At 46.9% G+C, this 25294-nt stretch overlaps 1 protein-coding gene across 1 annotated transcript in view; it reads left to right on the top strand.

Annotated features, from left to right (window-relative positions):
- The first annotated feature begins 8241 nt into the window (after positions 1-8241).
- The window catches only part of MARCHF4 (membrane associated ring-CH-type finger 4), a 109703-nt gene continuing 92650 nt past the window's right edge, over positions 8242-25294 (top strand). Inside the window, exons 1-2 of the mRNA XM_042784144.1 lie at positions 8242-9006; positions 9131-10410. Of these exons, the coding sequence (XP_042640078.1) occupies positions 9916-10410 (495 nt within the window). The 5' untranslated portion in view covers positions 8242-9006; positions 9131-9915. The remainder of the gene's footprint in view (positions 9007-9130; positions 10411-25294) is intronic.

Raw genomic sequence — 25294 nt, 5'->3', positions numbered from 1 at the left:
TTTGCCTGCATGACCAGGACTCCAGCATGGGCTCCATTTAGGATATGTCAGCAGCAGCTCCTTATCATCCTAATGTACATAAGCACAGTCATTCCTGCAGTCCTGCCAGCTTGTGGTCTTCCTCTGGGTCTCATCAGAGCCAGGCTTATTCCCAGAGTTACCATGGCTACCTCAATACCATGCCCAACAGGTGGCAAAAGCTGGTCCTGAACTGGGCTAAGCCAACCTCGCCCCATGTAGCCTCCTGTGCAGGGAGCCTGGGCAAAGACCCACAACATGGACACTGTGCTGGGGTAGGGTGATGGTTGGGAGCAGGGGAAACAGTGGCCACCGGCTCCTCCCATGGGGCCACGGCCAGCCTGAATGCCCATCCCTGCTTCTCCAGGGGTAGGTGGGGAGGAACTGGGGTACCATGCTTCCAGATCTCCTGGCCTCCATGCCTGGCATGGGAGCCTTACCCAGGACCACAGGCAGGTTCAATGGTGGGATGAGGATCAAATTTTGCCTGTGTCTTATGCGTGTAGACCTTCCTTTTTAGAACATGCTGGAAGCTTTTTTCCTAAGGCACTAGCTATCCTCCAGGGCATCCTTTCCTCCTTCTCATTGCTAGTTTCTACACAAATACAGGATCTTTGGTGCTTAGTCACTCTATCATTCCTGCTGTTTATTGCCTCCGACGGGCATAATTCTCTGCTCAGGAGACCTTTGCGAGTTGCTGTGGAGGAGCCGTGGGCTGTTGTCATCCTGTTTCCAGGGGGCAATAAACAGCAGCATTCAAGCTTCCATGGAACAAAGATTGTGTGATTATTCAGTCGTAAAGAGAGGGAAGAAAAACAGATATATATTGTGTATGTGCTTATTTGCACATCACACAAGGATGTGCAAATTGCTCTCAGAAGAGAATCTTGCTATGAGTTAAAATAGAACCCCATGTAGCGCTTCACTGCTGACTCAAATGAGGGAATTCTCCTGCCTGTGCCTCAGTTTCCCAATGCAGATCAAAGGGCTTGTAGCTCTTTCCACCTAGCTTCAGTGCTTTCAGGGCCAGGAGTATATTCATGCTCTTACAGGGCAGGTCAGGAAGATAGGGATGGGAGGAAAGAATAGGGAGGGAGGTGGTTCCTGGAGTTAATGGATTGTGTTTTCCTGCTCTTCTTGAATGAGAGCGAGCGTTTGTCTGGGAGGAAGATCCAGAGAAGCCACATTAGTCTTAAGATGGAAAAGGCTGGTATTAGAGCCAGCCCATCACCACAGTCACCTGCATCTGACCTGAGGGTTAAAAAACCATCACCAGTGAGAGCTAAAGACTCTTAGGAAGGAAAAGCCCCTTCAACAGCAGGGAATTGCTGCCTACATGCAGACACTGTCTCAGAAGAAGTGCTTTTGAGGGTATCCTTTTGGGGACTGTGAGACTGTATACTTCATTTCAGTGGGACCAAGTCATTAAGAGCTGCATGACCCCAAGGACCAGAGGGGATTTCAGCAGTGAGGGTTCAGCCAACTGGGAAACCCAGGTGCTCGGCACCTTTGCGAAGGTGTTCAGCACCTGGCAGCATCCATCTCTAAAATGCTTCCCCCCATGCCACAGAATGTAATTACAAACCCCTTTAACTACATAAACTTCTAAATCAATTAATTATCTTGGAGAAAAAAAAAAAAAAAAGGGTATGGTTTTGAAATCTCCCTTTAATTAACATAAAGTCCGTTAGGAAGCAGTAGATCTAGGCCATTACTTGGATGTAACAGTCTCTCACTTCACATGCTCCTGAGGCCCTGGGAGAATGTGTCCATGCAATGCTCAAGTTCCCTGTCAAACGCTGTGTCTGGGCCACATGCAAGGCCACGATCTCCCTTTCAGAACAAGGTTTCCATTTTGATGTACTACTGGGAGACCCTCAGAAGTGCAACAGTCAAAAATTAACTCCTGTTTCCACTGGTGTAAATCCATTAACTTTTCTGACTCACTAGTCTTCCATTTCTCTCTGCTTTCATCACCAGCAGCACTCCATCCCTGACAGCCCTGTCTTTAAATCCGCACTTGCCCTCTTATCTCTGTCTTATCTCTTCCTGATGGAGCCCTCCATTCTTTCATGGGCAGACACTGCACTTGTCCATTGACAAGCGCTTGTTTTTTGTGCAAAGGTGTGGGTAGAAGTCACTAAGGAGAGTGATACCTGCCAGTGAAATCTTTGTGCACTTATTAGCAACATTTGTGAGCTTTTCTGTATTTCTTATGTGCATTAGAGCATATTCAGGGTGAGAGAGAGAGTCAGCACAGTTTCTTAACAGGCTGCGGGTTAGTCCAGTGTTTTGTACCTGGCATTTTCAGGCAGATCTGGAAACCTAGTGACTCTGAAAATTATGTGGAGGTTGTGCATGTGGTGGGTGCTTCTTCAGCACAGGGAGAAACTGGGATGTCCTCCTACAGTGTTCTTCACTGTGTGCCTTCCTCTGATCTCCAGTGTCCCCTCCCTTCTCAAGACCCACTATATACAATGAGTGTCACTTAGGAGACACCTAAAATGGTCTTCTCATGTCTGGACCTTGGCCTCTGCCAACATGTAAAATCATCTACTACTGATGAAACTAAGAAGATTATCTGGCTTGTAAGTGACTTCACTGCCTGCATTGTGTATATGCAGCGTGTGTATATTTCCTTGCTGATCTAGAAACAAGCTGCTGTAGCTGAGGAAGTTATCTGGGCAGCCTAAGATGCTAAATCCTAAAATACGGATTCGTAAGAATTTTGGGAAACAGTCTCAAAGGTTCAAGATGTTTATTATACCGAAATGTAGTATCGCTCCGCAAGAGAGCTCTCAGCACAGGATTCACAGGGTTCATCTCCTGAATGTCCTGGCATGGTGTCACCACACATGACCCCTTTGTGCCATGAATATGTCCTCCTGAGAATTGACATTCAGTCTTCCCATACAAAGTTACTCCTGTTTTCTTAAGCTGTACAGCAATGTTGTGCCACAGTATAATCATGATGAACCTAAGGGGAATATCCTCAATGTTACTGTGTCTGGTCATGAATCCTGGTACCTAAGCAAATGTCTGATGACATGCTAGATCCTCTCAGTTCACCTTGATTTGGAAAGCACAGCATATCTTTCAGGATCAGTCCCCAATGGGCTTGTTTAACAACATTGTTTTCTCTCTAAATCCCATGTCAGACAAGTGAGAACTAGTTCTAGCACTGTTGCATGTCGCTAAAATGACATACATCTGAGAATGCAATTAGAGACTTGAAATAAATTTGATTCGACTCGGGAGAGTAGTGGAAATATTCAAGGGACCTGTGATTATATACTGTCTCTCTTATTTTTTTTTTTAACGTCTAAATTCCAGGTCCTTTTAGATTTGGGATTTCATGACAATTACTACATTCCTAGATAGTTAAAACCACTCAGCGTTTGGCTAAATGCCTTCTGAAGATATCCTGAAATGCACCATCTATTGCAGCTGCTCTATTCAAGTCACAGTTCTGACTAGTCACCCAAGGGGACAAGGAATTCCTTTTGTAGGAGTTAGTGTAGGACTCGTCACCAGGAAAGCTCTATGTCTGAGGTTGTCTGGTCCTGAAGAGAAGTGCTGTGGCTTTGCAAGTTTGAATTTGAAATCCAAATCCTAAAGGAGGAAAGGTGGGGGCTGTCCTCCTCAGCAATTGTATCCTCTTTCACATACTCCTGCACATTGACTGGCCTCAAGACTGCTTGTAGAGAAAGCTCAATAAAACAAAGACCTGGATTTCCTCCTAAACCCAAGGTAAGAGATGTGCAGTTGTACTTCTTTGCTTGGGGTCCTGTGGTGGGACATGCCTGATTTTTTGAGAAAGAACAATTCCTTCTTTTCCCTCAGCAGAGAACAAGATGACATGGAATTAGAAAAATTTGCTCTGTATCAACTCAGAGGCAGACCATGATCCTCTCAGGAAGAGAGCCAGTGGAAGTTTAGTCCCTGCTTGGGGAGAAAGCAATAGTGCAGAGACTCCCGGTGTGCAGAGTACCGTGCTTTTTGCTCCAGCCCAAGGCAGCAGATATACCAAGGGATAGTGCTCTAGAGATTATTTCTGATCTCCTTTGAGAAGATCATTCCAATCAATACATGAATTATTTCTGGATGCTTGGAGGATGCATAACCCCCACCTGCTGAGCCCAGCTTCCCAGCAGCAGCCGCCTTTGCATCAGTACATTTGCAACTGCCCAGAAAGAAAGACCAAAGAAAATGTGACAGAGCTCCCTCCAGCCCCCGGCTGTGTCTGCCCACAAGCTTTATCAACTGAGTTATGGTAATTACATCACTTGAGATTTATTTAATATCTCCATCCAGGAAGAAGAACCAGGAAGTCTGGCTGTGACAAGTAATCAGAGGGTACTCAGCTGATGACCAGCTCCCCATCACTGAGAGATCAGTAGGAACCTTCGATGGGTTGGTTTTAAGTAATGGTTTGCCAGAGGGATAGGGCCCATGCCATGGCAATCAAAGCTCCTCTGCAGCATTAAGGAACTGTAAGTAGAGCAGGAGGCTCAGTGCAGCTATTGACCGAGTAGGTGGGCATGAAAATGGGCTTAGGTGACTGTTTACTTCCTGAGAGATGGAAAACACAAAGGGATGTTTATCTGGCAGTTTTCTAGCTCTCTGGTCCTGGCTCTCCACATCAGCATTTATATTATCTGTCTCTCACATACTCATGCACAATGACCGATACGCTGTGTTCAAACTGTTCGGCTGCAGTCCACGCAGAGCTTTCCTGCTTACATTTGCCCTCTCACTATCTCTGCCATTTTTAAAATCTATGACCTAACAAAATTAAAAAAAAAAAAAAAAAAAAATTATGGTATGACTTATACCAGACTTCCACACAGGCAGATCAAGTATCACTGCAGCTCTGGCCATCCTCTCTTTTCCTTCCTCCACCCACTCTGCACTGAGTGATGGCTTGTGCAGAGAGGTGAAGAGGAGGCACATAAACAGCAATAGTTTCTTCCTCCTTGTTGAGGTGGTAGCTAAGGACCAGTGGGCCCACACTCTTCTCTAGAAGACCAGAGTTAAAATATCTGCCGTGAGACCAACCTGCAGCCTGACACCTGAATCCATCCTGATGCAGGATCTATAACAAACAGGGCATGCAGGTCTGTGCTGAGATGCCTGGGCAACTCTCCTGATTTCCTAGTCAGTAGCTCAGATGTAACCAATCAAGACAAACCAGTTCTCCACTCTCACCTGATGGTTTTTTCTTCCTCTTTCTGTACCTGAGGAGGGCAGGGGGGGGTAGTATGTGCCAGAGCTGATGCCTCCCATATGTTTCCTCCCTATATTAGCCTCATGACTATTAGCAGGCTCATGAGACACAGCATCAGAACTCCCAGAGACGGGCCCTTCTTCAAAAGGAGGTGTTGCCCATCATTTGCTGCACATTGCTTCCTGCAGAACAAAACTAGGAAGTCTGCACTGGCCTCCTGAGAGCCCCCCTGTTCTTGCTGGGATCTCACCAAAGTGTCTTGTGCAAGCTCATTCTAGTGTGAGCATTTTAAGCAAGGTACCTTGGTCCATACCAAGGGACCTGAATGCAGCATCCAAGTGTGAAAACATTGGCTGCTGTCCCATTTACCAAAAGAGGAATAATAGTACCCACTCACCTCTGGAAAGCCTATGGAGCACCTCCAATTTATTATTTGTTTTATTTATTTTGTCACATTTATCAGCCATTCAACTCTCTGGGCACACAGCCTGTACATTAGAACCCAGAGTGTAATACAAAGATCTTCTCTAGCCCGAGCATATCCTTTCTGTGAAACCAGGCATGGGCAGGAGGGAAGGATGAAAGATGCTTTACACAAGCAAAAGATGCCAACAATATATTTTTCTCCAATTCTGTTATTGATGGATCCATTCTAAAAATGTTGGCGACATCAAGACAAGAAGATGAGAGCAATAAAAAGCAGTGGGGGTGGGAAGCCATCCTGGAGCATGGGCACAGAGACTCAGCCTCTAGCCAGCCTGTCTCATGCTCAGGAAGTCCCTAAAATGCTCTTTCCGTTATTATTTCTCTAATGACCCCATTAGACACGTGAAATTCTGAGAAGCCTTAAATATGTTGTGGAGAGCCACACTGGCAAATCTGCCCAGCTTTCCTAAGAAATGGCAGGCTCCAGTGATGAATGTTTTAGCTTCAGAGCATCCCGATGTGTAATTTATTTGCTGGAAATTAATTGCATGTGCTGGTTTCATTTTCCTGTAGCGAATAATCAGTTTTGCTCCCTTTTTAATTAGGTAACAACACAGATTCCTCTGCTGATCGTGGCACAGTGGTTTATGCATGTCACGTCTTATTCTAAGGGAGACAATTTCAAATTGTTGTCTGGGGCCCGGCACAACTTTTGAGTGACATTGGATTGTCTGTCAGCTGTAACTCCTGGGTTGCTACCAGTGAAGACCTCATGCAGAAGACTGGCTAGAGGACCCAGCCTGGGCGTTGGTGCATGCTGTATTCGACTGAAGCAGGAATTTGAGGAAACCCTATGAAGAAACCAAGTTAAGGAGCCTGAAATTTCAATGGCATTGACATGATGTCGGACCCAGGCCCAGCTCTATGTCACCAAAAGGTGTGTCCACATCACCAGATGGTGGGTGTTCACTGGTCCTTGAGCTGAGACACTGCACTGACATTAGCCGGATTGCATTAGACTAGAAGCCTTCAGATCATCTTTGTCATTCATACTTTTAGTTCACATCAAACCCAGCACCTCTGTCAGCTGTTCCAGCTGGGACAGCAAAGAAAAAGTCCCAGTGGAGAGTTAATTTTCCTCTTGTATTTGGAGGCTGGGTGGGGCTGAATGGACACACATAGCGGGACAATGTGGAGAAAGCCACCTCTGCTGATGTTTGCAGAGGAAAAATAATGGACTCCGGCAGCAGCTACTTAAAAATTTCAGATTGGCTGAAGAGAGTAAAAACTATCAGCTTCGAGTGCCATTGGTTACTTTCAGCAAATCTCTAATTAAGCAATAGTGTTCAGTCATATTTACCCTTCATTGGGCTACAAGGAACCCATATTTCTACTGAAATATATGCTACTGAAACTAAACAAATCTATCAGTGAGCAAACGCTGCTGGAGTGAAATGAAAAAAATATTGATTATCATAGCTATTAAACCAGGAAATCCTCTGCAACTAATTAATCTGCTAGGGAAAAGTTTGTTAGTGGGGCTTCGGTTTCCTGATGGGAACCTGTAAAGCAGGCACCGTTGCCTGAGGAATCGCCAAACACTCGATCGCTGCCACCCGCCCCGGAAAGTTTCCTTATTTCGCAGGTCCCCGCAGCGGCGGGCGGGCGGGAGGTGCCAACCGGCCCGGCAGCACGGCGGAGCGCAGCGGGCTCGCCGTCGGCCGGGTGCGGAGCCCCGCTGCCCGCCCGCTCCCCCGCGGCGGCGGGGCCGCCTCCTGCCGCGCCCGCGCTCGGCGGGGCTGCGCTGGGGCTGCGCTGGGGCTGCGCGGGGCTGCGCTGGGGCTGCGCTGGGGCTGCGCTGGGGCTGAGCGGGGCTGCGCTGGGGCTGCGCTGGGGCTGCGCTGGGGCTGCGCGGGGCTGCGCTGGGGCTGCGCTGGGGCTGCGCTGGGGCTGAGCGGGGCTGCGCTGGGGCTGCGCGGGGGCTGCGCTGGGGCTGCGCGGGGCTGCGCTGGGGCTGCGCTGGGGCTGCGCGGGGCTGCGCTGGGGCTGCGCTGGGGCTGCGCGGGGCTGCGCGGGGCTGCGCGGGGCTGCGCTGAGGCTGCGCTGGGGCTGCGCTGGGGCTGCGCGGGGCTGCGCTGGGGCTGCTCGGGGCTGCGCGGGGCTGCGCGGGGCTGCGCTGGGGCTGCGCTGGGGCTGCGCGGGGCTGCGCGGGGCTGCGCTGGGGTGGGGGTGGGGGGGCGCCGTGCCCGGGGGCGCGCAGCGCGGCGCAGCGCAGCGCGGAGCGGCGCGGAGCCGCCGCGCCCCGCCCGCGCCTGGCGGAGCTGTCCGCGGCTCGTGGTGCTGAAGCCGCAGCGGCCGCCCAGCCCCTTCCCCGCCCCGCCTCCCTGCCTCCCCGGCGTGGGCTCTTGCAGGCAGCCGGCAGCCCGGGGCATCAAAGCTCGGGGAGGGCCCCATTTCTCCCTTTGATTTCCCCCCCCACCTCCCCCCACCTCCCCCCCGCCTTTTTGCTTCTTTTTTTTTTTTTTTTGGCTTCCTTTTTTTTTTTTTTTTTTTTTTTTTTAAAGCTGGGGGAGGGAGGAGAGCGCGGCCACGTTACACCCCTCCCTTCCTGCAAATCCCCGCTTGCACTGCAAACAATCTGCCTTCCCCATTGCATCCAAGGGAGATAGCAACAGCAACATCATCACGGCAAGCCGGATGGGAGAGAGGAGAGGAGGCTGCTGCTGAGGGAGAAAGGCACACAGGCACACACCAGCTCGATGTTGCCAAAGCGGTAGGAGCCGCATGAAGAATAAACCATGCTGCCCCGTGTGTCTGGCGCATTGTGCTCCATCCGAGCCTTTTAGCAGGAAGAAGAGAATTATCTGCTACGATTTTTTTTTTTTTTTTTCCTGCCAGCGAGAGTGCGACAGACTTGCGATGGTTGAATGTCAATGCCTGTGAGAGAGAACAACAGTCAGAGGAGGAGGAGGACAGAAGGGGAGGAAAATGAAGGTGGGGACGGTTGTGGAGAGAAAGAAGGAGCCTCGTCCAATGCATCAAAAGGAGGTCCCTGCAATTGCTGATAGAGCCCTGGCCGCCTCGCCATCCACAATGGTCTGTACAAGCTGCCAGTGCGTTTGATGACGTTCCTGTTTTGTGAAAGAAGGAAAGGAAACGTGACCATGTAAGATCCACGTTTCCCCGGTCAATTACATGCGAAGAATAGATCCAATTTCGACGGGGTTTTTTTGGTCCAGGATGGTAACAGTTTAGGGAATAATACAGCCGCCTTCCCTCACCAATTTCGCTCTGATTTTTTTGGTGTGGTCCAGACAGCTGCTGGAATAGAGAAGGTCAGAATATATAAATATATATATAAAATATATATGATATATTATATATATATTATATATATAAAATATATTTATCTCAGTACACCTGGGATTAAGCTCATTGAATGATAATTATTTCTTTCAGGACTTTTAATATATACAATGAAATATTTTAAAGGCAACGCTAAAATCTGAAGCCACCTGGGAGTACAGTGTTGGAAACGTAGGGTGTTTTCCCACAAACAATGTGAAGGTCTTTTTTGTCAAAGAGGCAATTTTGATAATAACAACAGCTACCAATTTTGCATTTTGATAGCCAGACCGGCTGCTATTTTGTCTGGGGGTGCACACCGGGTCTTGTGTGATCGGGTTTTATTTTTTAACTGAAAAAAAAAAAAATTATTAAAAAATAGAAGAAAAAGGAAAATTACTTGAGATGCCAAATACTGTCGAGAGAACCATATTCTCCCTCATCCCCACACCCACCAGAGACGTGGACCCTTCTTTTTTACAGGCTTAGGAGTTGTGAAAGCCGATCAGGGGCTTTCTCTCGAGCCCGCCGCCCGCGCCCCCGGACCCTTGGGCGTGGGAGATTTCCTCCTCCCGCTGATTTCTAAACAAACTTGCGGAGGGGGGTTAAGAATCCCCCAGGAGCGCAGAGTCGTTTTTTTCTTTTTTCTTTTTTTTTTTTTTTTTTGGTGTTGTTTTTTTTTTTTTTTTTTTTTTTTAAATTGTCATCCTCGCCGGATTTCAGCGGGCTGCCGGAGCCTTCACCTCCTAGCCCTCTGGCTCTGCTTTTGTCCTTTCCCCGCCGGCCAGCGCAGCCTCCCCCCCAGGCACTGAGGCCGCAGCGGAGCCCCCCCGGCCGCGGGGCGCCCGGCTCCTGCCCTTTTCTTTCCCACCCCGTCCCCGCCTGCCAAGGAAAGGCACATGTTAATACCACCCGGCGCGGTCATCTTCTGCTACTGCTGCTGCGGGCTCCTCCGTCCGAGACAGATGTTGCGAAACCAAGGCCTCCTCAAGTGCCGCTGCCGCATGCTCTTCAATGACCTGAAGGTCTTCCTCCTGCGGAGACCCCCCGCGCCGCCGCCGCCGCCCTCCCCGCCGCCGCCGCTCCCCATGCCCGGCGGCGCAGAGGCGGCGGGGGGCGGCCCGGCGGGGGCCGCGCCGCCCGGGGGGCGCGGGGCCGGCTGGCGGGCGGCGGCGGGAGGCGGCGGCGGCGGCGGCGGCGGCGGCGGAGCGGGCAGCCCGGCCGCCGAGGAGTGGGGCAGCCCCGCCGGGGAGCCGCCCGCCTCCCTGCCCAGCAGCGCCTCCTCGGATGACTTCGGCAAGGGCAAGGCCGAGGACCGCTACTCGCTGGGCAGCAGCGTCGACAGCGGCATCCGCACCCCGCTCTGCAGGATCTGCTTCCAGGGGCCCGAGCAGGTGAGCCCGCGGGAGGGGGGGGGGGGGCGACGGGAGCCCGGCTGGCCCGGTGGTAGCCACGCTCCAACCGGCGGGAGCTGGGGCCTGCTGCGCCCGGGGGGGGTCTGCCTCCCCGCTGCCCGGAGCGGGACTCCAAAACCCGGAGGGGCTCTGCCCTCTGCGCAGGCACTGGGCTCCGGGATTTTGCGCCTCGGCGGAAAGGCGGGGTGGGAGTCCGCTCCGCTCCTCCCCGCTGCCCCGCAGCCTTGCCCCGGGCGCCCATGCCCGGCCTCGGAGCCGTGAAGCCGTGGCACGGCAGGGACTCGCCGGCTCCTGCACGGAGCGGAGCGCGTCTCAGCGACGGGGGCTTTTCGTTGCCTCGTGGGTACCCACCCGGTTGCGGTGATCGCAGAAGTGATGCAAGGGATGTGTTTGATGGTGCTGCTCGCTTTGAAAAATACGACTTCGGTCTGTATAAACACGTGGCAGGAGGCAGCCCCACCTCATCGGTGGTTCCCCGGGGGACAGCTGGTAGGAGCTCTGCAGGTTTGCCACTGCTCCCATGCTCCCAGTTGCACTAGCTGGAGGAGGAGAAACCCTGGCTACAATTGTACCTGCTGAATCTGCAGCCTTGAGATGCGCTTTGGTACAACTGAGATTGGGCCAGTGAAGTTTCCCTTCATCACACAGGAGAATGAAACAAATACAACCTCACTAGAACATAGAATGAAACAAATACAACCTCACTAGAACATAAGGTGCCACCCTGGGGGATTATTCTCCTTATTTAATTACAACTAAAAGCAGTTTCAGGCTGGCGACTTCCTTACAGTGATATACACAGCAACGTTTGTACCTAATGTGCACAGCTGCAGGCGGCAGGGAAGGCTGCAGACCTCTGCTTGTGGGATCACACCCAGATATGCAGATAACATTTATTACTCGGGATAGTCCTGTTACTGTGATAATAAGGGATCCTTGCACGAGAAAGGGTTACGAGGTTCGACTTGGCTGATACCCATTTCCATTTTAGGCACAGATTCTGGCACGTAAAATGATATGTTGAAATCTTGAGCAAAACAGGTTTTGCTCCATGTCTTGTTTCCCCTCCATGGGCTTATGCGCTCTGCTTAAGGAAAGCCAGTGCTCATGTGAGAGTGGCCGTGCTCTGGCACATGTCCTGCCTGTCCCAGGGCTGCCCACATCTGTAATGCAGTGATCATGCCTTCCCTTCTGTTGGTCCAAGGATGGTGGTGATGGGGGCAGGGAGGTGGGGAATGGGCTCCCATTCTTTAGGAGAAGCAGGGCCTGCCACCAACTCATCCAAATATCCACAGCCCTGCAGGATGTGTCATACCAAGGGTCTCATAGATCAGAACTCGGTGCTCAATGGACTGTAGGCTTCTCTAGTACGCTGCTGCCTGATATCTGTGAGACACAATTTTCACCATAGGCTTTTAGATGGGGATGGGGGAAATCACTCTTTTTTGGAGATGCTGTATGCTTTCCTCACTTGACTGTCTCCCCATCTCTTCTAAAAGTTGGAAGCCATGCAACTCACTCCCAGGGAATTTGCATTATTCCACATTTCTAGTACTCTTCCCTGGCTTGCCATTCTGCCTGTGTACACGAGACGTAGTGCCTGCATGATTGGCTTACGTGTCTGAGCAAATAGAGCCTAAGCAGAATTAAAATAGAGGTAACTTGCTTCCTTGGAGAACATTAATGCTCAAAAATAATTGGATACTAATTTTCACACTGAAAACCTGTGTAGGTTGCATTGTAAAAGTGAGACTATTTGCTGACCATCTGCCAGCCTACCTGAGTGAGAAGCTGAGCAGACGTGACTGGCATCTAATTGAGTTTCACCAGGATTTCTCTTTCTTGCTTCTCACAGTTTCTGAGCAATATAGTAAGACACTTACAGCTGGATTCTGCCACTCATCCTTGAGCAGTACCTTATTCCACAAATAATTTTTTCCCCACTTAACATGGCTGGAGGAGTATCTGAAATCCTTTGCCCTGCAGCAGCTGGGAAGCACAAGTCATTATGGAGGCCCAAATTGTGGGGTTTTAAAGCACAGCCAAACCCTGACATAGCTTCCTAGAAGTACAGTTCAGAATAACTGAGAGCTGAATCAGTGCAGCAGATGTCAAGACCTGCAGTTTGGTTTATCTGGCCTTTACGTCAATAAAACTCCAACGGGTCTAAATCCCAAATTCCTTGTTCTTTTTTATTATGGTCATTATTACTGGTTTAGCCTTCATTTCCCATTCATTTTCCAACTCACAGCTGAGCAAAGACCCTTCATGTTTTGGACTCTCACAACCGTAAAAGTCATAGATGCACATTGTTCTATACCATCCCTGCCAAGATCATAATGAAAATTTATCCACTTGGAAACAAAATATAATTGCTAGTTCTTTACTCTGCAGATTAATAACAATGACAGATATAAACAGTGTTTTATTTACCTGTCAAAAACATCTGAAACTGCTGCAGCTGTGGGCAAATTTGCAGGGCTGCATCGCAGTACCAAGAACAAAAGCCTTCATTATAAATTGACTGTTAGACGCTCTAAGCTTATTTACCCAGATGAAATGACAGCGAGTCTCCAAAAGATGTTTTAATCCTGTTTTGATTTCAAAAAAACAGAAAAATACAACAACCAAAAAGGTTTGTTACTAATCCTGCTTCGCAAGTAGGTTTTATTTAATATCTAATGCAAAGCAAAAGTCGGTAGGGATTTTCAGTTTAAATTTATGATTGCCCAACATGCATGATACTTCAGGCTACTGAATTGCTTATATCTTAAGTTCCTCATGTTTGTTTGTGGCTCTTATGGGTAAGATGATTCTTTCATTTAAAAATATACTGAGGACTGTAGGAAGGAGTAAAGCTCATTGTGAAACTGTGCTGATCCTTGCATGATACTCGAGAGAGACCAGGGATGCAGATGAGAAAAAGTGGATCTTATGTCCAGGTGATCACAGCATCTGGGCTCCCATTTTGAGGGCATGAGGAGCAAGCTCTTCTCAGGTCTGACAGTTGAAAGAGGCAACTGCTTTTATTGAAAATGAGGTCTTAACATCGTGAAAGCTGATGGGCTGAACTCTGAGCTTGATAATAGCATCACCTTTCGGGGGCATGCTCAGCATTCTCAAAGGTTTCACTGCGTGAGCATCCTGCACCATTGTGTCAGCCAATTCTGAGACCCTGGATTGAATGGCAAAGCTCTGGGGAGAAAGGGAGAAAGAAAGATGCTTGAGTATTTTCTTCTGTTTTGGTTAATGCTCAGTGTTTTCAGAATTTTGTCTGCTTTCCTGTATCTCTGACAATGTTCTGCAAAGAGATAGAAACTAAGATGAGCTCCGCTCTCACAAATGTTTCACAGCGCTTGGTACGGATCCAAGCTGAAAGCAAGTCATGGAGAGTAGCAGGAAAAGACATGGGTGAAAAGTCCTTTCACATCGGCAGATAAACTGTTCGTCCATGTCACAAGGAGTTAACAGTACAATGGGGTTTAAGAGCTCAGGGTTGGTGCTAGCTGTGCTGAAAATAAATAGAAAAGCATTCTTAAATAAAACTGAGATTATTTGGAAATCGATGTGTCCCAAGTATTGCTTGTTAGATTGTCAGTTAGATCGTGCGTACATATTTTCTTACCTGTAAGCTTCTGTCTGCATTTCTTTATTTCTCTGTTCTGGGGAAAAATACTGTAAAGATGGAGATTTGAAAAGTCAGTGCAGATAGGATCGGTTGGCCAAGAAGGATCAGAGAGAACAGACTGTGGACTCTTTTGCCTGCAGGCTGCTAGCCTGGATTTAGCTTGATATTCGATAGGAATGTTTGGAAATAGACTATTCTTCCCACTAAAGTCTCCTCCAGAATTTAAGGACACCAACTCATTAATATGAGAACATGAAGACCTTCAAGGAAATTGGAAGGGAAGACAATTTACAATGGATATTAGGACATGCATTTCCATGTGATATATCATAAGGCTGCGGAGCTCCTTGTTGCAGGACAGTATCAGGACAAAAAGCTTGAGTAAGTTTAATAAAGGACTGTAAAGCCATGTGGTTGTTAAGGATTTCTAGAGTCATCACAATTAATGGTAACACTTCTGAAAGTAAAATTCATGCTTCAGGTCTGAAGTTAATCTAAAGATCAGGGTGACATTGAAGAGGAGCAGAGCCCCGCAGCTCACCATCCCATTGTGCATGGCCAGTGAGACCTGCCTCTCCAGATGCATGTCTGGATTTCATGCACGTGTAATATACTGTCTTCATCATGCAGGCACCTGCCATGCTCAGGACCTCTCTAGAGCTAAGGAGGCCCTAAATTACTCCGTCTGGATTAACACACCATTCTTGGGGGCCCTATGAAGGATCAGTGAATGGTTAGTACCATCTAATGGCTGGTCGTTAGCATGAGTTGCTTGAAATAACAAGTCCAAATCTCAATTCCATTTCTGTTACAAATACAGAAACAGACAAAAGCCATCATTAGCTTCCTGCCTGGTAGTGTCTGTAGAGAAGGCATGAACTAAACCAGGAAATATCGCTACTCTAGAGATTGGTCACTCAGCAGCACAGAGGAGTGGAGGAAGTCTCTGGGATGCTTAATTTCTGATTTACAGTGTCATAAAATAGAGCAGAAGCAGGTACGTCTTTTCTAGAGTGAGACAAAGAGGAAAAGAGGTAGCCTGTGGCAGAATTCAGGGCACAAGCATGATAATGAATGAGTGGAAGAAGAAGCAACTCTGCAGCCAGCATCACTAGCATGTCCAAAGCCATGGAAACTCGTGAAGGGGGATGCTGGTGTTTGGTGGTGTCTGTCCAAACCAGCTAGACCATCAGGACAGTGTTTTCAAACATGTTGAGTCACATAAAGACAGTGCAGGCTTCCTATCCATGTCCTTTTCATAGGTGTGTTCCTACAGGATTAATTTACTTGGTGTTAGAAGGAGAATCATTAACTGGAAAACAGCCAGTCCTGACAAACCTGAAGATTAAGAGGTGCCAGGATGCAGCCCTTTATATTTCAATCTGTATATTGTAATTTATGACAGAAAGGAAGGGAAGGTGCTTCCTGTGACATTCAGTCCACCCCTCTGTCTTCTCATCTTTGAGTCTTAACACCTCTATAGCTAACTCTACTGTTTCATCTGTCCCAGGATCAAATCTATACTGTGCAGACAGAACATTTTTGGCTTCAGCAAAAGCATTGCTTGAGCCATCAACTGAGTGGAGCCTAGGTTGTCATCTATTTTAGATTTAGACTCTGTTGCCACAGAGTTGATTGGCAAAGTTCCCATTAACTTAAACAGCAAAACGGTAGGCATCCAGTAGCAGGGACTTGACCCCTGTATTTCAATAATGTTGTGCACACAGCGGGGTTTCTATAAATAATAGTGAAGGCCACTAATCCCATTGACTTTTAATTGCTCCAGGAGACAGGGTTTTCACCTTTTGTGCCTGCTGAAACTCTGATGCCTGACCCATTTGTTTCAGTGCCACTAGCTAGCCCGAGGAGCAGTTTTTCTTTTCTTTCACTTCTCCTCATATAAAAGGCTTCATGAAGGAACTTGTCTGTGTTTGTGTCACTGTTTCTTAAATATACATTTCAGGCCATGATTAACAGTGGCTGATGTCAGTTAGTGGCAGAACAAGCAATGCAAAAGCGTGTAGCTCCATTGTTTGCATCTGTAGTCACTGCTATTTCCACAAAGGCAACACTTGCTTCTGGAAGGGCTCCGTTCATACAAAACTGAATTGCATTCATGTTGTCTTTCAAGCAAAAATTCATTCCCAGCAAGAGCCTCCTCTGTGGCAGCCTTTTACTCACATTGGTATTTTTCCATTCAAGGTTGGTCCAGTCCAGAAGTCAGAAATGTGGTTGCGCCAAAAATTTGGGTTGTTGTGTGTCCTATGTCTGCTGCACATGTTTTCATCACTCATAGGCCTGGAGTAAGATAATAAGATAGACTGTAGTCATTATTGGTCCATATCTGTGGCCACCCCATCCCTTTTATTAGCTGATTGCTAAAGGAATAAAGCCATCTGATGGTGCTAGATGTTAGAGTTTATGCTCATCAGCCCTCCTCTAAACCGATTGTCCAATTTTGGACAGATTTGGCAGAATGGAGACCTGAAAGGCATTAAATTCCTGAAAGTTTTGTGAAAATGAGCTGGACGAAGAAGAGGAAACGTAGAAACAGAGCTTCAGCTAGAGCAAAAGCTTTAACAGGAACGTGTATCTCAGACAAAAAAACCCCACAACATGATATGGTTTCCATGGGAAACGAGACTCAAATAATACAGAATAGCTTGTTAACTTTTTAATCTTTCTCCTTTTCCTTTGTTAGTCAGGGTTACTTGCCTAAAATGAATTACTTGATGCTGAAGACTTTCTTAGCTTCCCCCATCTTTTCACAACTGACCTTTTATCCTTTTCTGATTTATCACTGGTTACAATAGAACAGATTACATTGTTGGCGGTGGAGAGTGATGAGTGATGACTTTCTTCTGGTGAGGAAAAAACCAACAAGACCTGGAAAACTGTGTAGGTAATAAATGGACTGTCCTCATGTCCCTCTGTGAAAAGTGATGAGATAAGTCAAAATTTGGTGGGCAGATTGGTTTCAGTGATAGGGCTCAGATCCTGAAATCCTCACACATCTTTTCTTCTGTTCTGTCATTTCTTCTTTACTCTTTGATAGTTTTCTCTCACCTCCTCTTCCTTCTTCTCTTCTTGGCCCAAGTCAATTGACACATCAGACCTTGGTCCCACCCATCCTGTCTGGCTCTACTCTGCACAGGTTCTCCTATGGCCTATGCACCCACCATCTTATCCAAGCACCCTCTGCACCTTGAACACTGGTGGCATCACTCACAACAGTCAAACAAGTTTAACCTGCCTCCCTGGGTGGGAGTGAGGGAAATGATGGTACAGAAGGGGAGAATGGTAAGCAAAAATATGTTTTACATGTTGTTTTATCATTTCCTTGCATTTGTTGGAGAAACCAGGCTGTGCTTGGGGAAAGCTATGTAAATTCTGTGGAGGATGTGGTAATTCAAGCTTGAGCAGATTCCTGAGGAAGTTTTGTCTCTTCTACAGAAGAACTTTGCAGGGAACCTTCACTATGGTTGGAGGGCTGTCTGCCATACTTCTTACCAGAGAGTCACAGACATTTTAGACTGGCAGGTCCACTTATAAAATAATTTTGCAGAACAGGAGAGAGAAAATGAACTTGATATTCCACCAGTTTGGGAGTCCAAAGATGGCTGCTATCTTTGTGGTGTCCCATTGTGCCATGTCACTCTTAGCAGAAGTTTACCAAGGGTTGTTTGATTGACAGTGTGTTTACATTTCAGGTAAGACCATGAGGTCCCCTTTTCCATGCAAAAAGCATGTGCCATTAGCTAAGAGATCCATATAAGAAGGACCTTTAAAGTTTGTAGTGCACTGAGCACTTGGAGGTGTTTGCCCTCACTGGATGCAAACAGCCCTGTAGCTGCAGACTCTGTGAAGCCCTTCCCTGTGACTACCTATGTAACCTCTGGTACTATGTGGGTTTAGCTTCTGTTACTTAATCCACACACTGATCTTGCCCAAGCACTGGGCAATGCCCAGATCTCAAGAGATCGATTAGTCCACCCATCCAAAATCCTGACAGAGGTTGATCTAACCAGTTCTTAAGGCTGATCACGGTTGGAGACTCCCTCTTTCCTGCTGCAGCCCATTTTTTCTTGCCCTGCCCATTAGGAGCACAGCAGATTATTTTTCCTATTTCATTTTTTCCAGGCAGTAAGTAGTTGAAGGTACTGTCCAGTAGTTGCATGTAAATATAGTGAAAATTCATCCCCTGAGGACTTTACAAGATCAAGAAAAAACTGAAGCTATGACACTCCCTATTCTTCTCTAGGCCCAACAATCCCAATTCTACCTTTGCTCTTATGACATGTTTTCTAGACCTTTAATCATCCTTGGTACTATCCTCTGGATGTTCACCAAATGGCCCATGTTTTGCTTTAAATGCACAGTCTAAAGTTGGAAACAATTCTCCAGCTGAGTCTTTGTCAGTGCTGAGCAGTGCAGAAAGGCTTTAAATCCTACTTAACAGATAACAGATGCCATCCATTCCAGGGTGATGTTTGCCCTCTTTATTTATTTTTTTATTTATTTATGGAACAGCAGAAGATTATTGATTGCTACTCAACTCCATATAATCTCCATGTCCTTCAGAACTACTCCCTGGCCAGTCCTCCTCCATCCTTGCTCTGTGCACTGCCTTGGTGGAGGAGCTGTACTTGGCCCTACTGAATTGCATCCTTTTTCCCCCAGTCCTTTCCTCTGCAACAGCAGCCCCTTTCAGGTGGGCCTGCAGATGTAGTAAGCATTAACTCTGTTGAATCTTCTGTGTCATTTATGACTTGAGCTATTCTGCCTTGACTCCTGAGTAGAATTGGGAGGAAAAGGCCAGAGGAGAAGCTGTGCTTTTCTCTGAGGATCCCTTGGCTTCCAGAGATAAGGCTTGTGGCTGGGTCCAGCCCTGTCACTGCTCACTTACAGCCACGAGGAGGAGAGAATGGGTTCTTGTTACTTCAGTTCAGTTGTCTGCTTTCTGCCCCCAGTTAAAACCACTCAGAAAGGCTGAATATGACCTTTCCTGACAGATGCAGGCCCCCAGCCAGTCCTGCCAGAAGTGTTGCCCCCACCACCCATTTCTCTCCTGCTTCTCCAATCACTTTATTGTTGATGAGGTGTCTCATATTTCTTCCACAGTCCCCTAATGGGGTCCCACAAAGCTCCTTTCTCCTTGTCCTTCCCATCTTTCTCCAGCTCATCCACTTCCTCCATTATGTCAGCCCTTAAGACTGGCTCTGCAGGCTTGATTTGCTTCAGTCCAACCCCAGATCTCCTTCTGCCTCCCAGACGTCTGCTATGGAATGCTCTGGCATCAGCTCAGATTTCTTGTGTCCAACATTTTCCTCCATGTCTATCTTTTTTCTGCCTTCCTCTTGTGCTAGCACTGTCACTTGGGGCATTATCCTTACCCTCAGCTTGAGCTTCCTCATCGGACTTCCCAGCTGTGTGTTCATGTTGTGCCCAGGTCTTTGTTTCATTTCTTTTGGGTTGCACGGACACTTTCTCAGATCCTCATTTCTTGCCTTCATTTCTGTGATCCCTTCTTGTCCACCTTCCCAGCGCAGGCATTGCCCTGATTCAGTTGAGTCAAACCCAAGTTGTGAAGAACACTTCTTTAGCTAGTATTTTGATGGAAGTGGTTTCCCTGAGAACTTCCATGTGCATCTCCCTTCCCATTGGTGTTCCCTGTCCTTACCCAGATAGATCCTGTACAGTTTTTTACTCCAATTCCCAGTCTTTAGGAGAGTCAAGAAAGCCCTGTGGATGGATCTGATGAAGACATAACGTACAGCATTGGCACATAGAAATCCTGCTGACACTTCACCCACATCGCATCAGCACCTACCCTGGCAATTTCATGCAGGTGGTGAACTAAAGCTCAAAGGATGGTTTGCACTTTCTGCAAGTACAGGGCCACGGGCTTAACCTGCCACTCCAAACACCCCAGCACTCTCAGTTGTGTCAGGTCTTCTCAGCCTGTCTGATATCCTGCATGACCTTGCCCTGTCTGATGAACGAAGCACTTTCCTTTTCCTTTTCTCCTTGTTAAGTGCACTAGGATCTGTCAGGATTAAAGGTGCCAGAGAAGTACAAGCAGATTATTATCCCATTCCAAGTGATATTAAAAGAACATTAAGACGGATCAGATGAGCATTCAAGAGAAGTAGGTAATAATAAAATACTACATCTGAGAGAAATAGTAGTTAAGTAATTAAAGAGAGGGTTTGCATAAGAGGAAGAAATAAAGTTATGGGTGCTTCTGGCCTCTAGACTATTCTTCATTTTAATACTGTGGTAACCTTTAGAGGATGTCAGTATGTCAAGCATTGCACCAGGAAGTGAAGCAAAGGCTTTTCTTGCCCTAAAGAGTTCACATTTTAGGATATAAAAAGCCCACTATTTCTTTAACATTGAAGAGAGGTGAATTCTTACAACATCTAGGGCCAGAGGGGGTTATTGGGCTAGTCTAGTCTGAACCTCTCTATAATAGAAGTGAAATAAGTTCCCTCGATGAAATTCCTGCTTGAAGGTTAATAGCTGTGCAAGAACTGAAGAAAAAATATCCCATCCTGATTTTTAAATCTTCAACAATGGAAAATTGTTGCAGTGCCCAAGGAGAAGATCTGGGGAAACAGAGAACTGAAACTGTCTTTGCATATGAACTTTTGTCTTCTCTGTCACAGAAAGGATACTGTACTGTGTGCATCTTTAGCAACCAGCTTCAGAAACTCTTGGGCAGGCTGGCTGGCAGAGAAGATTTCCCTCATGGAAAAAGTTCTGTGTTTGAAGAAAGTTTTATTCTGCATCAGATTAAAAGCAAGAAACTTTCAGCCTGGGAAAACACACATGGGATTCAGCTAGTTAGGAAAAACGAGTTCATAGCCTCCTCTGACATATGAGAGCAGAAGTGTTGTCACCTACATTTAACCCACATTTGGAAAATTTTCTTCATAGAAAGGATGGCTTCATCATTTCTAAGAAAAACATTTCTACAGCCCCCATAGCCTGCAGTGAGGACTTCTACATAAAATCCAGCTTGCTAAACTGCTATGACCTGGCCCAGTTGCCATTGTTAATCTCTTTCCCAGTCCTTACAGTTTTATTTCTTGCCCTTCTTGCAGACCTGTGAAAATCTGCAGGAAAGCCCATGGCCTTTCCATCCTGCAGCTATTCAAGGGAGTTCTTCTCTCACCTTTTTCTTGGTGTTGTCAGACAAGAGCTTCATCTCTTTGGAGGTGTGCTCAGGCATGTGATACAAATGTAAGGTGAAGGTGACAATTCTGAATGTTGTGTCTCAGGTCAAACAAAATAACACAACCCCAGAATAATTCAGGATGCAGGGACCCCGGAGGTCATCTTGTCCACCCCCCTACTCAAGCAGATCCAACCAGATCAAGTTGCTCTGGGCCTTGGGCAGCTGAGAGCTGGATATCTCCATGGATTGTTATTCCACTCACCTCTCTGGACCCTGGTCCAATATTTGATCTCCCTCATGGTGATTTTTATTTTTTTTCAACTTCTAATCATAATTTCTTGTGTTTCAAATTGTGTCTGTTGCCTCTTGTCTTATAAACATGCACCTCTGAGAAGAGTCTGGCTGTCTTTGATGTGTCTTTCCATGAGGTGGCTGAAGATAACAATAAGATCTCCCCTTAGCCTTTACCGTCATTTTAGGAGGAGCTGTGCAAAAGATAGGATTAAATGTCTGCTTGCTCTAACTCCCCAGGGTGGATTTGGACAGGGACTGAGATTTTTGTAATGGTAGTCAAATAAATACCAAGGGAAGATAGCTGCCCAGCCATAGATTGAAGAATGAGAACAAACATAGCTAATAATAGCAAAGGCACAGATATTTCTGTTTGTCATAGCCAAGACAATTCTTGATCCAATAATCACTAAAACTCCAAGAGGTGATACTATTTCAAATCTGAGTCTTAGAGAACTACTGGTTGTAGAAAAGCTTGATTGAACAAGAACTGTTTCTGTTTAAATTGAACAGAAGGATAAGCAAAAAGATATCTGTAGCTAAGGTTTTCAACTTTGCAAAAGCAGATTTTGAGAAACTAGGAATCTTTAAAAATATGCAATATACCAGAAATGTATTATATGTTGTCTAATGATTACCAAAACAGCCATGGGTCTATTTATAACAAACAAAAGCATTGTTACAATTGCTGGTTTCTGGAAGCTCACAGTTATTCTTCCTTCTACAGGCTATTTTTGCTTTCTGCCTTCAATTAATTTGTCTGGAAAGCTGTTCAAAACCTGTCCCAAGATGTATTTTAATAAAAATAAAAAATATTATTTTCTCTCTTTCTAGCTTACTTTCCTAAGCAACAGCAGTTGTCCGTGTAAGTTCTGTTTAAAAGTCCATGAGATACACTCAGTGACATTTGAACTTCTTTGCCAAATTCAGCCACCTTTGATAAATAAAGGCTGCAGAACTCTTAAGCTCTTATGAGTTGCATGAAAATATGTGGTCAGGTGGGGCGTACCTACACATTGTGTTTGTGATGCCACAGAGAGGAACGGTCATAAGAGGTCCACCCCTACTAGACATTAAAAAAGCCACCTTACTCCCATGTACAATTCAGGGGGAACTTACACTTTGTATGGTTCCATTTCTGTGAGAACTCATGTTTTATCTGTTGTATTTGTTCTCCATTTGTTCTCCATTCTGTTTAAAAAAAAGCAAGAAAAAATCCATCTGCCAGCAGAAGCTGAGCCTACCAAGTTTGAATGCGGTACTAGAGTATTTCAGAAAACTATACATTTAGGAAAACCAAGGAACCGCATAGTGAAAGTTTTAGAGTCTTCTCCACTGATCACAGTCCAGGATCTATTATTTCAGTTGGCTTCTTTCAAGGGCTCTTCACAACAGGGCAGTCACACCCAGCCAAATGATGGTGTTTGCCCTTCAGGCATCACGGGCATGGAAGAGGTTGATGTAGAGCTTCCTAGGATAGCCTGAAAGCCTGAACCAGCATCTTTGGTAGTTGGCTGGTGGCAGCGTCTCTTCCCCAGGCCTGTGGAACTCTATGTGTCACTCGATCGCTGTAGCAAACCCAGCTGGAGTGGAGAGCCAGCTGATTGGGGGATCTATTGTAGACCGGTTAAGTGAGCATGAACAGTGGGGAGAATATGAAAAATCTGTGCAATTTAACAAGAGGAGGAACTTTGATCAGAGGCAGACAAAGTGTCTCTGTCAGTGGGAAAGCGAACTAAGCCGCTGAGACTCTTCAGAAGTTGTTATTGTCATGGTAAGCCAAGGGGGATACAGAGACAGCTACAGGCTTATGTATTTCTATAGAGCAGTCCAAAAGGCTACACATCAGAGATTATTTGCAAACGTAAGGCGCACAAATGTGTGTGTGCATGTAACCAAGCTGCATTTAGGAGGATCAGAAACATATGGGGCAAATGTTGCAATCTCCTCTGAAGCTGGCAGGAGGTTCGCTACCATAGCATGGCTCTGTTTTCTGTTTGGTTTGGATCCAGCTACTTTTGCCTTTAATAGGTGTGAGGAGGCCACTGAGATTGGGTTTCTCTGATGAAACAAAAGTGCAGGGGGATGATCTTGGGAGAGAAGAAGCTGGAAAACACATGCTCTGCTTCTCTGATCAGCACAGGGTTGTGTTGCACCTGATGGAGCCTCACTCATTCATTCCTGCAGGTGATCCCACGGCTACGAAAAGAGCCCAATGACGTTCATCTGCTCTTTGCTTTGCATCACTCCCAGTTCTGCATTTCCCTACTTGTGTATCTGCTTCCGGATGATTTATAACTTCATCCCTCTCTAGGTGATGTCTCTTCAACAGGGGAATGTAACTCTCTCTGTCTTTTCTCACCAGATAATCCTCAGCCCCTAAGCGCTGTGATCAGAGCTGCAATACCAGGCCTCCTAGGCTACAAGGGAGGTTTTCACATCCTCTAACTACACCCTGAATGTTCCCAGTTTTTCATCATGCTCTGCATTTTGGCCTGATTAGGCTATTTGTTCTGTTGTACTGCAGAGAGAAGGAGTGGTGCTTAGGCACAAGAGAGTATGTTCTCTCTGTATCCTGTAAAATAAGAGAAAATTAGCTCAGCTGGAAATGAAACAACCTGGAGTTCAAAACTCACTTCTACTGACAACTGTTTTGCATTTTCATGCACTTCCAAGCCATCAGTACTGGCCAAGGTCTCTACCCCTAGGTAAATGCCCCTAAGGCACTTAGCTATTTGTATGCTGGAGATACTGATGAGTCAAAAAAAGGCTGTACAAACGCATGGAGATCAGGAAAACCATCCAGATCCCTGCCATTTGGACTGCCTTAACCATGTCTGGGTCAAATATGCACTGCCTGAGTCCCCTTTCTGAGAGTGCCCTGTGGTATTTCGTTCTCAGGGGTGAGATAAAACCCACGAGTCCTCCTAGTCGACACTGTTTGGTAACCCTCTGACACAGCTTCAGATGTAATGGATGGGCCACAGGATGAATAACAGCCCTTCCCGTGATTTATATCCTGTCAGGCGGGAGGGAGGGATTTTTACCACGTATTTATCTACCTATAAATGCATATGGCATAACTGCTGGGACACAGCCGCACTCACGTGTCTGTCTTTAATCTTCTTTCTTTTAAATTGCTGTTTCTACATTGCCTTGAGCTGTTTTTCTTCTCTCCTGAAATGTGCACAGCAGCGTCAGAGGTAGGTATCTTCAGTACGTTTCTGCACTCCTGGGCCGCACACCCTCTGGGGCTTTCCTGAGGTGGTCAGAGGACCATGGAGGTCAGGGACCTGGGTTCCCACTAACAGACTCCCTGACCCCTCTGTCTTTGGAGGATTGACGTGATTTCCACGCAGCAGCCAGCCGTCATGCACTGCCGCAGCGTGCGCTGATCCCAGCACTCGCTATTAGGCAGAGATTGGCTGTGCGTGTATTTGCGGCAGTGCGGTGGGAGGCAGATGCCACGTGGCTGAGCCAAATGAGATAGAGAAGGAGATTAAGTGGTCACTTGCAGGTCAGCTTTTGCTGCAGAGGGCAGCTTGGGGCCAAGGTGCCCGTCTGGGCTGTTGAGCAGATGGAGCAGAGTTTCAGGCTGCTGCAAGGCATGTTCCTGGGGGCCTCTGCTGAGCTCACCTCGGGGTTGGAGACACAGCACCAACCAAGAGCTCCCCCAGCCAGGGACTTTCTGTGCAGAAAGCAGTCCTTTGGAAGGGGACTACTGTTTGCTGTTAATGGTGTATTTGTACTTATAGATCAGCACT

The sequence above is a fragment of the Tyto alba genome, unplaced genomic scaffold, assembly GCF_018691265.1.
Source record: "Tyto alba isolate M040663 unplaced genomic scaffold, T.alba_DEE_v4.0 Super-Scaffold_7, whole genome shotgun sequence".
Taxonomy (NCBI): Eukaryota; Metazoa; Chordata; class Aves; order Strigiformes; family Tytonidae; genus Tyto; species Tyto alba.
The sequence above is the reverse complement of the archived record's forward strand: the minus strand, read 5'-3'. Positions and strand labels throughout refer to the sequence as shown.